General features: G+C 39.7%; 3 protein-coding genes across 3 annotated transcripts; 2 read left to right on the top strand and 1 right to left on the bottom strand.

Moving 5' to 3' along the window:
* The first annotated feature begins 91 nt into the window (after positions 1-91).
* On the top strand, positions 92-5,144 carry LOC106934439 (dual specificity protein phosphatase 26-like). Its single transcript, XM_015014334.1, has 3 exons — positions 92-1,469; positions 2,564-2,775; positions 2,858-5,144. Exons 1-3 carry the CDS (start codon positions 1,291-1,293, stop codon positions 3,052-3,054), a joined length of 588 nt encoding a protein of 195 aa, XP_014869820.1. The 5' UTR covers positions 92-1,290; the 3' UTR covers positions 3,055-5,144.
* Positions 3,541-4,812, bottom strand: LOC106934438 (piggyBac transposable element-derived protein 4-like). Its single transcript, XM_015014333.1, has 2 exons — positions 4,625-4,812; positions 3,541-4,503 (listed from the first exon to the last, which is right to left on the bottom strand). The coding sequence occupies exons 1-2, from the start codon at positions 4,786-4,788 to the stop codon at positions 3,564-3,566; spliced, it is 1,104 nt and encodes a 367-aa protein (XP_014869819.1). The 5' UTR covers positions 4,789-4,812; the 3' UTR covers positions 3,541-3,563.
* A 2,790-nt stretch (positions 5,145-7,934) lies between the features above and the next one.
* LOC106934436 (uncharacterized) lies at positions 7,935-13,232 on the top strand. The gene is made up of 11 exons (XM_015014329.1): positions 7,935-8,076; positions 8,639-9,266; positions 9,349-9,419; positions 9,497-9,690; positions 9,783-9,930; positions 10,015-10,146; positions 11,493-12,120; positions 12,209-12,279; positions 12,370-12,563; positions 12,646-12,793; positions 12,876-13,232. Exons 2-11 carry the CDS (start codon positions 8,648-8,650, stop codon positions 13,068-13,070), a joined length of 2,400 nt encoding a protein of 799 aa, XP_014869815.1. The 5' UTR covers positions 7,935-8,076; positions 8,639-8,647; the 3' UTR covers positions 13,071-13,232.
* The last annotated feature ends 846 nt before the right edge of the window (positions 13,233-14,078 follow it).

The raw sequence follows: 14,078 nt of genomic DNA, 5'->3' as shown, positions 1-14,078 counted from the left end.
ATTTGCATGGTCATGCTGTTGTCCTCTCTCATGTCGGCTTTGGGATGCACTTAGTTGCTCATAGTCGCCTCCTCATGTCTCTGCAGCAGCTGGTGCAGTGTTTCTGTTATTCTCAGCCTTGCATGCACTGTAGTGTCAGATAAGCACTCGCACAGCCTGTCACTCAGCCCGTATTGTAGCAGATTTAGTGACAACCCCCTGAAGACCGCTGCCCTGGTTCCTCCGGCCACTGAGAGTGGAGACCTAAAATCACACCTACATGTTGAACACCCTGTATCTCTCTGTAGAAGCGAAGGACAATGTCAGCAGTTCCTTTTTTAAAAGTAGAGTTTTCTTCCTCACTTTTTCTACACCTGGGAAAGTAGAATATTACATTTTCAGTAAAGATGTATGCTTAAAGACAGTGTTAAATGCACAAGGATCAAGTTGGAGTTTGTTCACTATTTTGTCTAGGGCAAAGATTCTTGTTTGGACTGCACATGTGCACTACAGGTCTTCATCTCTACACCCCACTCACCCCCCCATCTCAAACATTTTTGTTTTTGTTTGAGAAATGAAGAAGAAAAAGTGCCATATTTGATATGGTGATTTTTATATCTGATCAGAAGGAGAATATTAAAAACAACCAAAAGGTTTGCATGGAAAATCCTTTTTTTGCATTGTGTTTATTTTTGTTAGTTTTGGTTGTGATGCACGTTCCCAACAAAAGATGGGAGTCTTTTCTTGATTATGATTCAGTAAATTTCACTTGTTTTTTTTTCCTTTCTTTTTATGTTCTTCACCGTTTTGTATTGACTTTTATTACAGTTAAACATCTTCTATGAGCTACATTTATTTTTCTCATTCCTGAAAGCAATTATTCGGTCTGATATAAAAGAAAAGAATTGTCCTTCCATCAAGTGGAAACTTGCCCTGGGGCAACACTCTTCTTAGCCAGCTTTCACATCTTTAAATAGACTGCTATTTTAATTCAAAAGCATAACGCAGAGCCCTGAAGGCATGCAGCCTAGATTTAATGCAAGGGTCAAATGTCCTGACAACACTCGAACATACTCATGGTGAGTAAATCAGAGGAGAAGAAGCTCGAGACCAGTGTCACCTGTGGTATTCACTCTGGTGTGTTTGACAGGCTGCTGAGGATTTCTATGGAGTTGTTAATTATCAGTGATATTAAGCTTTTGTGATGTCTTTTTCCCCTCCCCCCCAGTCGGTTCAATTAGTTTATAAACGGAAAAGAAAGGGTCACTTTTCCACATCTGAAGTCCAGCCGTCTTGTGAAAGGAAGAAGCGATGTCCTACTCATCCAAGCTTCCCGCTTCCTGGAATGATGAACGACCACGTCGGAAAGTGGAAATCGATCTGAGCTCGCCTGGTTTGGCAGTGTTTGAGTTGGAAAGACTGCTGTTCACAGGCAAAGCCATCATCAGCCATGCGGATGAAGTGTGGCCGAGGCTTTACATCGGGGACCAGTAAGAATCTCGTCTTTTCCTCTTGTTGGGGGGGAAAATGTTGTTCGCTTGCTTTGAGCTCAGTTTGAATCAAGCGTGCGTGTGAAACGGAAACGGCTCGTAAATCAGTTTTTAAAAAAACGAAAAGGGTAACATAAGAGTTGTCGAGCTGCCTTTCCCGCTGGATACTTACACCGACTCCAGCTGCGGCATGTGAGAGTTTCCGCTGATACCAGGCCACGAAGGCATACCGCAGCTCCAGGCTATTTTCCTTATGCGTGCCTTAGATGGTCTACATTTCAGTCAGTCACTATGTTGCATGCTTAATTCATGTTTCATTGAAAATAACTTTAAAAATACTTTCCATGTTCTTTTTGGTGGAAGGTCATGTCAGAAAACTACTTCTGTTTTGAATTTATTAGATTTTTTTTTTTTTTTTTGGTTTGCTCTCCATTTCATGCAAAATGATTCTCTAATACCTCTACCATCTTTCCACATATACAGACTAAAAGTTTTATCCAAGCAAAATGGCTCTAAATCAGATTAAATCCAGAGCATCTTTAAATAAGTTACAGATTCTCAGTTAGGTCTTTACTTTGACTAGGCCATTCGAACACCTGAATACGGTGTGATCTAAGCCCGTCCATTATATCTCTGTCTGTATGTTTAGGAGTTTTTTGCATCCTGCTGGAAGTTGAGCGTTCACTCAGTCTCAACTCTTCTGCTGCCTCCAACAGGTTTTAGCCCCAGTACTGACCTGGATTTAGCTCCGTCTACTAGTATTCCCACAGCATAATGCTGCCACCATCACCATCGATTGCCAAGAAGAAAGTGATTTGTAATGTTTAGTTTTCCGTTTCTTCTGGCTGGGTTCCTTTCAGAATCACTGTTATTGGGCATAATTGTGTGCATAAACGCATAATTTGAATTTGATGGTTGTTGTTGAGTACAAGAGAGGCAGGAAATCATAAAGAAATCCGCCTTCTTGAAATTTTTTTATTTTTTTAACTTGTCTGTTTGAAATTGAAATAATAAAAAAAAATCATGGGGGTATATTTGGTTTGTTGTCCTTAAATTTAATATGTTGGGTTTTTTTTTTTTTTTTTTTTTTTCAGACACGGCGCAGAAAACTTTGCGGATCTGTCCAGGCATCGCTTCACTCATGTCCTGAATGCAGCTCACAGTAAAAGAAAGGGACAACCAACCGCGTACGAGCAAATGAAGATCACCTACATGGGCATCGAGGCACACGACTCCTGCAACTATGACATGAGCATCAACTTTCAGGAGGCAGCAGACTTCATCCACAGAGGACTAAACACAGGAGGTAAAACGGCAACCACTTGCAAACCATTACCGCCACTTTCAGAAGAAGTTGACTGAATTTCACATCTTTCTTTGATTCTCAGGGAAAGTTCTGGTGCATTGTCACGTGGGAGTCAGTCGCTCTGCCACCCTGGTGCTGGCTTACCTGATGCTGAAGCAGAAGCTCTCTCTTGTGGAGGCTATTTGTGCTGTGAAAGATAATCGGGGTGTGATCCCAAACAGAGGTTTCCTCCGACAGCTCATTAAACTGGACGGGCAGCTCTTTGGCAAACATCATTAAACCACCAGAGACCAAGATCTCAAGAACGTTCAAGCTCCAGCATCTGAAATCAGTTCATTTCTTCTGGTCTGGACTTGATGTGTGCAAGGACGAGATGCTAAAAACTTTAGTTTTTTTCATTGTCTATGGTTTGACGTCTTCGAATTTAAAAAAATATTTATTTTTTGACTTGAAGACATCCAAAATGCTCTAAAATCCCAATGTGAAAACTCATGAAGGCTCCCTTTTAGGACTACCATTATAAAGGTCCGCATGAGCATCTTTTTAAATTTTGGATGCTGCAGAGTCATTATTAGGAGCATTCCAATGTTCTTTCATCTATAAAATCCTTATAAGTCCTCCTTTCCAAGTTTGTATGCCATTTATCAATAACTGATTAAAAATAGAAAATTTGCAAAACAATAAGAACTCAATCCGTTTATAATTTTTTTTGACATATTTTTGTAAATATGAAGAGTTTCCTAACTTTATTTAGGTGGCAAAACAGTGCGGGGCTGGTATAAAAGTTATCACAGTATGTGATATCCAGAGCCAAGATAGTCTTTGTTTATGAGTGACATTACAGCGTCAAACGACAGCCCCTTTCCAGTTTTTTGAGTGGACCTTCCAGTGTAAATTTGAAAGTCTGTAGTGTAGCCCGTGGTGTCGGACAACACAAAAAGTTTGATCCCCCACTTTGTCGGCTTACTTTTGATGTATTGTTTTAGCCCAATCTTGGCTTTAGTGGCTACCATTCTTTCATCCACAGAAAGATTTTTCCGGGGGTGGTACAAAGCCTTACAGGCAACCCTCAAGCTGTCGTACAGGGGGCGCAGTCTGTGCAGTGGGTCATAATCAGGTGTCCCTTTTTTTTGGTCGTTCACTGCATCATCCTCTGGGTTACTCATGTGGACAATGGTATGGATGTTGAGGAAACGATCTCTGGACATTACTTTCCCTGGATATGAAACCTGAAATGCAGTTGTGGTTCTCCAAAAATCCTTCAATTGTGGTCGTTTCATTAGTCCCATGTACAAAGTAAGTCCAATATATGCATACATTTCATTAGCTGTGACATCAGTCCAATGAATTTTTTTTCCAGCAGCTAAATTTTTGGCTGCATTTTTGTTGGTGTTTTCACATAATGTCTTTATGGCAGCCTGGTCAAAAAATAATTTGAATAGCTCTGAAGGTGACTGAATCTCAATATTGGAAAGGGGCGGCTGAACACCTGGTGTCCTCTTTGGACGGAAATGGAGTGGGGGGTGCGGCAAATGATCAGTCTCCTTCTCTGTTTTCCACTTGACTTGAGTGTCCACATGAGTTTCTGACCTTTTGCCTCTCCTTTTACTTGCTGGACCCTCCCGACTTCTTTTTCTTCCTCTACTTGCACCTGCCACCACACCGTTATTGTCCTCTTCATCATCCTCATTCAGATCGTCATCTTTCTTCTCCACGATATTGCCAGTACTGCACACAGACGTAACATTACAGATTAGTTAGATTTTTCAATCACATGTTCTGTTTTATGTAAAAAAATAAATAAATAAATTTTATATATATATATATGAGTGAAAAAGAGCCCACTTACATATCATGAAGTTTATCAATCCCTTCGATGAAGTCCTCTTCCTCATCAGTGTCTGCGGTATCAGGGTCTGAAGAATACCTCTCCTCATTTTGGCCATCTTGAGCGGTGACTAGCTCCAAGACTTCGGACGCAGAGTGAAATCTTCTTACTCCGTGTCTTTCCATAATTTATTTTTTCGTGTGTTTGCCTTCAAAAAAATGTTACGAAAAATATCGAACACGTGTTTCCTTGCAAGAGCAGAGCCAAATCTGTAACATAAAGACACACAGTCAATATTTGATCAGAAGGTGAACGCGTTAGCTGATCTAGTCTCTAAATATTTTCTGGAATACAATTTATACTATTTGTATCTATTTTAGAAATGGATACAAGTAGTATGTATTTCTAAAATAGGTTAAAAAAATCTTTATATGCCAATATATTATCTTCAAATTAAAGGAAAATTTGTTGTACTTCAAGAGCTGCAAATATTTAACCTTTGTGGCTGAATTAATAAAACCTGGTCTCCAAACAAATTCAATTAATTTGTCCAACATTAATGTTTTTATTCATAAAACCTATACTGAATAATCTTAGTGTGAGAGAGGGAGGTGCTCAGAGAGCAATTTGAGGCAACTTAGGGTAGATGTCTAGTAGATGAGTGATAAGAAAAATTCAAAAGTTTTTTAATGGAATTAAATTCTAGTAGTTTTATTTTTTTTTTAACGGTACTGGTCGAAATAATTGCAAATATTTATCTACATAGAGTACAAAATGTCATTTTTCAGTGACTATTTCTGTATCACAACCGTTCAACCACTTCATGACAAGCCCCTAAAGCACCTTAAACTTTTATAAAATGATACAAATGTTAGTCATGTTGGAAACTTAACTTGTTCTTGAGCTGGTTAAGTTTTTACATTTAATTAAGAATGTATTAGCACATGATGCTCTCCAAATTAAATCTTGTAAGGACATTTATTTTCGCACTCAAATTGAAGTTATTCCTTGACAATATTGTCACCTGCTGGACGGAATTGCAATTTTGGTTGCAAGAAAGTTTAGTGACAAAATATAAGATGAATACTTTGTTAATAATGCGATTGCAGTACTGACAAGAGCAATGGTACAAATTAGCTTTTTGTTCACGGCCAGCTTCCATCTCCATTTTCCATCGCAAATCATTTATCTTGGTTTGGACTTATGCAGCAAAGAAAATCTGACAAGTGAGCAATGGCAAAATGCAAAGTTACCTTAAATGTTTTGGTTTTTCATCCAGATTTTTGTCTTCTGGTCAAAAATCATACATGTATAAAAGAATCCAGAAATGAGCCTAATCCCTTTGTGAAAACCCCTGGAGGTCTATGATCTACAAAAATCAATTTTTGCAGGACAGTCCAGTTCCAGTCCTCAAGAGCAACACTCCTACAACACAAGCTGCTGAGCGCTCTGCAGAAAACGTCCTATTTATGGGTAGAATTGTAAACCCAAACATCTGATGTTCTGACTAAATAAAATTTCAAAGTGAAGTCTTTTTGCTGTCTTTATGAATGGAGCACTTTGTGCCGCAAATAAAACACATTTCAAAGCATGTACTAATTAAATTTTTACAAAGGACAAACTAAAGATTTTTATTGGCTTCTTTAAAACTTAACTGGATTCAGAGCTATGTGTTATAGATTCCATCTTTTCCTCTGTCCTTTAACCTCCTTTTTAATCTGCTGACACGCCACAGTGTACACAAACATGTTTTTGTATGACTGATGCCAGGCATACATAGACAGATTGAAACTGGTTAGACAAGCTTTGGAGGGTACAGAATGCAGAGAATAAAAAGCTAAACTCACACTACAATCTTTGCCTCATTTGGTTATATCCATAAGGTGAACTAATTGTGGCCCCAGCACTTAATTTACACTCAGGGGTTCTGGTCGGGCCCTGAAACGGACCTGGTGGAGCACAGAGTCAAAAATGAATGAACTCCAACACCAGTTAACTCTGACAGGCCAGTTCAGTCTCCTTCCCCCATAAGAAGGGACGTTTCTGTAGCTGAGGGTCGGCTCAGAAGCTCCTGCTTTCAGGCACTGCCTTTCCCACATTGCAAACAAACCCTCTCATCTACCACTAGTGAACCCATGGGAAGAGGGACCCATGTCTCACCTATGGGTGAAGGTCTGGCCATCACAGTGCCTGACCTCCAGGTTTGGTTCTGGAGTGGGGTCCCAGTGACGTGTCCTGGCAAGAGAACAGTTTCCATGGATGTAACTCGTAAGGGGTCTTTAGGCTCCTCTGTCCGTTTACCTAGGACCAGTTTGTCATGGGTGACTCTACCAGGGACATGAAGCCCTTCACAACATGGCTGCTGATCAGAGACTTAATCCCTCCACCACAATAAGAGAATAAGTGGGTGCCACATGGAGGGACTGTGAGATACATCCTGAGATGTTGTTGTGCTTGTGAGGCTAACGATTTATTTTCTTTTCATAGCAAAATCTCTTCCTGCTTTGTTGTGATTGATCATCTACACTGATTTTACACATCCAGATTGGCTCTTATCTCTTAAACCACTTCATTAGTGGACCAGGCATTTAATGGACAGAGGTTGTGGTTATCGTAGAGGTTGTCTTGGATTTGGGTCCTGGTCTCGACCTGTTTGAGTATCTATCCCTATCCTTCCTCTTTCATGACAAGTTGCTGTTGAGTAAGGGGCCTAAAAAACGCTCAAATATTGGATGTGATTTGTAGTATGGGGCCCAGCAGATATACCCCAGTTTTTTAATATCATTGAAAGACAACCAAGCTGTGATTCAAATATAGCTGAGACTTCCTCTGACAACTCATCATACTAAACAGGAAGCTCTTCTGAAATCATAAAACTATGACAATAAAGAAAGAACAAAAGTATCAAGAACAAGCTCAACTATCACAAAACCAGTTCATTTCCTGACTTTGGAGTTACGTAGAAAGAATCTTCCTCCTATCCTCCAGCTTTAAGATGTACGCGTTCCAACAAACCTAAATTAATGCTTGAATTTTCAAATTAGCAGTCTTCCAGCTTTGCAAAGGTCTGGTCACAAGCCATTAAAAATACTCAGGTGTTGGTGAAGGTATTCATTCAGATGTTTCACTTTGGTAGCCCTTGAGGGCTGGAGTTGGGTATCTCAGGTGTAAAGTAACAAAACTAAGTAGTTCCTGGCAAAACTACATCAGTTTTAGTGAAGGTGCCTTTCCCTTACTGACTGCAAAACAGAGTATCAGTAAAACAGAGAAAAGTGGTTGATTATTAAATGTTCATCAGCTTTGAGCAATGAGGGCGGCATTCAATAAAGAGAGATTTTTGCACACGCTCTGTAGCTAATGAGCATGCTCAGAAAAGAGAATGTAGCCATTTTGACATTGCTGAACTACAGCCCAGCTTTCTGCGGGGAAACAAGTCCAGCTGTTATTATATCTGTTATTCAGAGCTAAAATTTGTAAGTATTGGTTTAATGATTGTGTGGTATGAAAAAAGATGAATGCTGTTTAATTTTGTTTTTTGTTTCCAAGTTAAATGTGTAAAACTTTCAGGCTGTATATGTCATAAAGAAAAAAATTCTGAATTGTGAATTTAAAAAAAAAATGACCCGTTGCTTAGATTTTTGTGTCACTTCTTTACAAGCTCAGTTTCCTATAATCAGTATTCGTTGATTGGTGCAGTGCATGTGAGAGACGTCATTACTCCTAAATGGCATGTATGCTGACCTCTGTCCATAAAATGAACAGCTGTGGTGAGAGTCTTCAGTCAAACAACAATTTAGCAAAGAACCTGCTTGAAAGTTCATCTAGCTATTTTTTTCCATTTAACTTGACCTGTTTGAAACCTTTATGTAGTTGGGACATGTAGACCCCACCATCTTTAAATCGGATGTCTATGATTAGACAAAAGGAGGACATTGAAGCCTCCCGTAGGTGAAGAAACAAAATGGAAACTTGGCCTCATTTACTGGCAAATATCATGTAAACTCGAATAACTGCAGTTTTGACCATCTGTTTCAGATCACCACGATGCCCACAACTGTGGTTCTCTGGCTTTTCTTGTCAGTGGTCTGTGCAGCAAGAGGCCATCAACCCATAGAGCAAGCTAAACAAGCCACAGACCTCTCTGCAGACAGCAGTGATGACAAACTCTTATTGGTGACCTCAGCAAACAAAGGGTTTGCCTTCAATCTCTACAGGAAGTTGGTAGCTCATGCTTCCTCTAAAGGCCAAAACATCTTCTTCTCCCCAGTTAGTGTCTCTGCCGCCTTGGCTGCTCTGTCTGTGGGGGCTCGAGGAGAGACCCATCAGCAGCTGTTTCGTACTCTGGGCTTCAACAGCTCCCAGCTAACTCAGTCGGATATAAATAATGCGTTTCTGAAAATCATTGGAAGTATGGCGTCTAAGATCAGCCAAGGCACCGCTGTGTTTGTTGATAGCCTGTTCACACCAAAGCCTGACTTCCTGCATGTCCTGAAGCAGTGGTATTTTACTGAGGGGTTCAAGGTTGACTTCAGTAACCCTATAGAGGGCGTCAATACCATCAATCAGTGTGTATCCAGAATGACCAGTGGAAAAATAACTCGCTTAGTAGAAAGCCTGGACCCAAGCACAGTCCTGTATCTCCTGAACTATGTCTATTTCAAAGGTAAATGTCTTTTAGCAGATTCAGAGTTTTCATTTTTGACTTTTGTTCTTTACCCTGCATGTAACCATGTCTGTTCAAACAGGAATCTGGGCAACTCCATTTGATCCAAAGCTGACTACGCTAGATTTGTTCAGAGTGACGGAAACCGTTGAGGTCTAATGACTAGCACACAGAGCAGCTGAAAGATGCACTCTTCAGTCTCGAGTTGACCAACTAAACGTCTCTTTCAGGTTCCAGTCCCAATGATGAGGATGAAAGCTGATGTGGACACTTATTATGACAAGGCCATTGCTACATCAATCCTCCATCTGCCCTTCAACAACTCTTACTCCATGCTGCTGCTGCTACCTGACACCATGGAGACACTGGAGAGCAAGATCAGTCCTGCACACATCACCAGGTGGTTGAAACAGCTGAAACAAAGGTTGGGACAAGTTTTGTTGTTGCACCCATTTGCTTGTGCACTCAGCTCTGTGGTTAATTGCACCCCTTTTTTTCTTTTTCTTTTTTATTTAGGAAGTACAAGATCTCTGTTCCCATGTTCTACATGAATACCTCCTACAAGCTGAATGATGTGCTGAATGAAATGGGAATGGCAGACATGTTTGAGAATCATACAAACCTCAGCGGCATTACAGATGGACAGAAACCGGTTGTGTCTGAGGTAAGTAATGGGAACAGAAGAAAACATTCTTCCCTGTCAACTGTTTCTGACTTTTTTTATTGTTTTTTTTTTTTGTGTTATTAGGTTATACATCAAGCAACGCTGGATGTTGATGAGACTGGGGCTACTGCTGCCACTGGTGTTGGCATCTCTCTTTTCTCTCTCATTGCCCCGGAATTGAAGTTTAATCGTCCTTTTATAGTGATGATCACTGAGGTGTCTGCAGAAAACATACTTTTTATGGGCAAGATTGTAAATCCAAACATCTAAGTTGTGAATAAAAAGAGGTAGTTTTTCTAGTGTCTCCTATGGCTGTATGGAACATTTTGAGCTCCAAATGAAGGGGGGTGGTGGGGGACTTAAAATGAACTTCAAAGCAAGCAGTGGTCCAAACTGGTTTTACAGACTTGTAAAACCAATTTGGACCACTGCTTGCTTTGAAGTGGTGATTTTATTTTCCTCTACTAAAGGATTTGCGTCTGGGGTTCAAGGTTTCTAAGTGTAAAACTGACACTAGTTTTGGAAATCCATCATTTCGACAAATTTGGACTAGGTTTAAATCTAAAATTCTGCAGTTTAAAGGGTCCCAAAAATATTATTTTCCACAGAAATTAACTGCTCCCAGTCAACCAATCGGAGCCAAGGGGAGGGTCTTGGCGCACTCAATCAAGCTTGTATACGTGCAAGTTTGCTTCCAAATTCTGTTTTCAGCAGCAGAACTTTGGGAAAAGTTGAAATGTGTTCAAAATAAAACTTCACCTATGCTCATAGGATGACATTAAACAAGCAGAATATAACTTTAATAAAAAAAAAGAGTATGTTTACCCCTCTCTAAGATGGGACATCAGGTCTCAAGCTTGGTGTATATTTTCTTGTAAAACAATGAGCCTGTTCTATACGAAGTGCAAGGATTGATGGTAAACTGTTTTAACTACAAATATACTCAGGTTTTTGGTTGACGGCTGCATTTTTGAGGGGTTTTTTTATTTTATTTTTTTTTTAGGCTTTGTAAAACCCGAGGCCATGATTGGTCAGTGACTGACTCACTTCTACAGTTCATGTAGAACAAAAGTCTGGACAGAATAAACAATATCAAAGTTCACCCACTCATTGATATAAATAGGCTGTGTCTTCATCCAGCCTGTAGTAGGTTGGACAAACTGAACAGCCAGTAAAGGGTAAGTGCTTCAGTTTTTTACTGAAAAGCTAATCTTAAAAGGTATGTTTGTCCAGAACACTAGAGGATTTTTGTAATGTGCTATTCCTTTTAAAATCCAGATTTACAAAGAAATTGCAGGATACTGCCACATTTGTGTAGTCATCAGTGTCTTGAATGTGTTATATTAAAATATTGGCATTTAACCAGATCTGGCATACAAAACATTAAAATCACTTTAATCAAGGAAACTATCTGTATGACATAATGCAGATAAGCTTCAGAAATCATGAAACTCCAACCAGTATAACTAAATGAGTAGGTTTAGAGATTTCACTTTGCTTATGTGCAATAGCAAATATTGTGTAACCCAAAAATAAACATCACTTTTGACCCTTTGTTTCAGTTCACCATGTTGTCTGCACCAGTTGTCCTTTGGATCTTATCGGCATTGGTTTGCGTAGGAAGAAGCCATCATCACATAGGGCATGGAGAGAAAGCCCAAGATACTGCTGCAGACGATGCCAACAACAAAATCTCACTGGTGACTTCAGCAAACAAAGAGTTTGCCTTCCGTCTCTACAGGAAGTTAGCAGGGGATGCTTTCTCCCAAGGCAAAAACATCTTCTTCTCCCCACTTAGTGTCTCTACTGCCTTGGCTGCTCTGTCTGTGGGGGCACAAGGTGAGACCCATCAGCAGCTGTTTCGTGGTCTGGGCTTCAACGGCTCCCAGCTTGCTCAGACAGATGTAAACCAGGCCTTTCGTACGTTCTTTGCAAACACCTCTCAGGACATTAGGCAAGGCACCGCTATATTTGTTGGCAGCATCTTCAAGCCAAAGCCTGAGTTCCTAGATGCTCTGAAGCAGTCCTTTTCAGCTGAGGGTTTCAGTGTTGACTTCACCAAAACTACAGAGAGTGCTGATACCATCAATCAGTATGTCTCTGATAAGACTAATGGAAAGATAAACAAGCTGGTTGAAAGCCTGGATCCAGACACGGTCATGTATCTTCTCAGCTACATCTACTTCAAGGGTAAAAGTTCTCTTCTTTCTCTTTCATTGTGGAGAATTTTAATTGGTGGAGTTGTAATTTATAAGATATCTGCTTTCTGCTCAAACAGGAAAATGGGAAACTCCCTTTGATCCTCGAGATACCAAGCAGGATGTGTTCAGAGTGGAAGAAAACACTGAGGTTCAAAGTCATACAATCAAGCATGCAGAGCAGATCTGAGTCATCTTGAGTTCAATTTACAACTAAGAAACTCAAACTTTTATTTTCCAGGTTCAAGTTCAGATGATGGAAATGGAAAAAGATGTTAATATTTATAGTGACAAGGCTATCAACACAACGGTTCTTCATCTGCCTTTCAACAACTCCTACTCCATGCTGCTGCTGTTACCGGAAAATATGACAATGCTGGAGAACAATATCAGCCCTGCACATGTCGCCAGATGGTTGAAGTGGCTAACGACAAAGTAAAGAGATGCTACATGGGGTTTCACTTTGATTTCTGTCAACTCTCGGCAGATGAGTCCTTTAAAACTGTTCTTCTTTCAGGACGTACATCATCTATGTTCCCAAGTTCTCCATCAAGACCTCCTATAATCTGAAGGACGTGCTGACTGAAATGGGAATGGCAGACATGTTTGGGGATCGTGCAGACCTCGGCGGCATTACAGAGGAACAGAAACTGGCTGTGTCTGAGGTAAGACAGTGGTGCATACGAAAACATTTCCTTGCTTATGCTGTTGACATTTGACCCACTCTGCTTTGATTGTGCTGTAAAGGTTGTGCACCAAGCCACGCTGGACGTAGATGAGACCGGAGCCACAGCTGCGGCAGCGACCGGTATAGGCTTTATACCTCTGTCTTTCCACTACGTCCCAGAGCTGAAGTTCAACCGTCCTTTCATGGTGGTCATCACTGATCGAACTACAGAAAACATGCTTTTTATGGGCAAGATTGTCAACCCAAACATCTGAGAGAAGACTTTTTCTTTAAGCACAGTTTTGTCAGTACTGAATACAAAGAAAAGACTTTCTGTGGTGTCTTGTTCTCATTGCATACACAAGTTATATGTAATAAGACTCCCATTTGTATTTGAAGTTCCTTAAATAAAAAAGCAATGCAAGACAAAGTTGAACAATATCTGATTTCTGAGAATTTAAATAAGAATAACCAGGAAATCCAAATAATTGACCGCTTTCAATAAAATGGTCACAAAAGTGTATGTTTACCTGGATTTGCACACAAAACATTTTTCAAACAATGTAAATGTTAAAATTAGAGTATTTTGAAGGACTTAACATCCATTCAAGTTTCAATTCCCCAAACAAAACTCCTTGCCATTGCTTTCCTGAATCTTTAAAATGTGTGTACTCGCAAAACATTTTTCAAACAATGCAAATGTTAAAATTAGTTATAGAGTATTTTGAAGGACTTAACATCCAGTCAAGTTTCAATTCCCCAAACAAAACTCCTTTCCATTGCTTTCCTTAATCTTTAAAATGTGTGTACTCCCAGTTGGCTTTATTTAAAAGTTTACATAGTGAGGCCGTGTTCATAAAAAAATAAAAGGATGTAATGTACAGGAAAAATATTGCTGATCTTATTACTGCCACTTTATGTGGAAAGCCCTTTATTGGTAAATTCCAGCTTGTTCTTTCCATTTTAGTGTGATGGAATAAACAGTGCTCTTTGAGATATTGGGATAGTTTTATGATGTAACCCAGCAACTTCTTGACAACAATTTGCCCATTTATATTGCAATGAACTTAGAAATAAGTGAACTTATTTTTTACCAGTGAGGTGTCTTAAGACAATTTGGTTGCTCTGGGTTTTATTATAATAGCTGTCTCTATGCTCATAAGACAAAAAGAAAACTGCGTATCATTCTTCTTTAACAATATAGTTATATTGTATCGTGTGTTGGTCTGTCCCATAGTGCCCATTGCAATACGTTGAAGTTTTTGGTTGGAACATGACAAAAT

This window comes from Poecilia latipinna, unplaced genomic scaffold (assembly GCF_001443285.1).
Source record: "Poecilia latipinna isolate Pla-1442-1.1 unplaced genomic scaffold, P_latipinna-1.0 Scaffold1806, whole genome shotgun sequence".
Taxonomy (NCBI): domain Eukaryota; kingdom Metazoa; phylum Chordata; class Actinopteri; order Cyprinodontiformes; family Poeciliidae; genus Poecilia; species Poecilia latipinna.
This window is presented reverse-complemented; position numbering and strand designations above follow the sequence as displayed.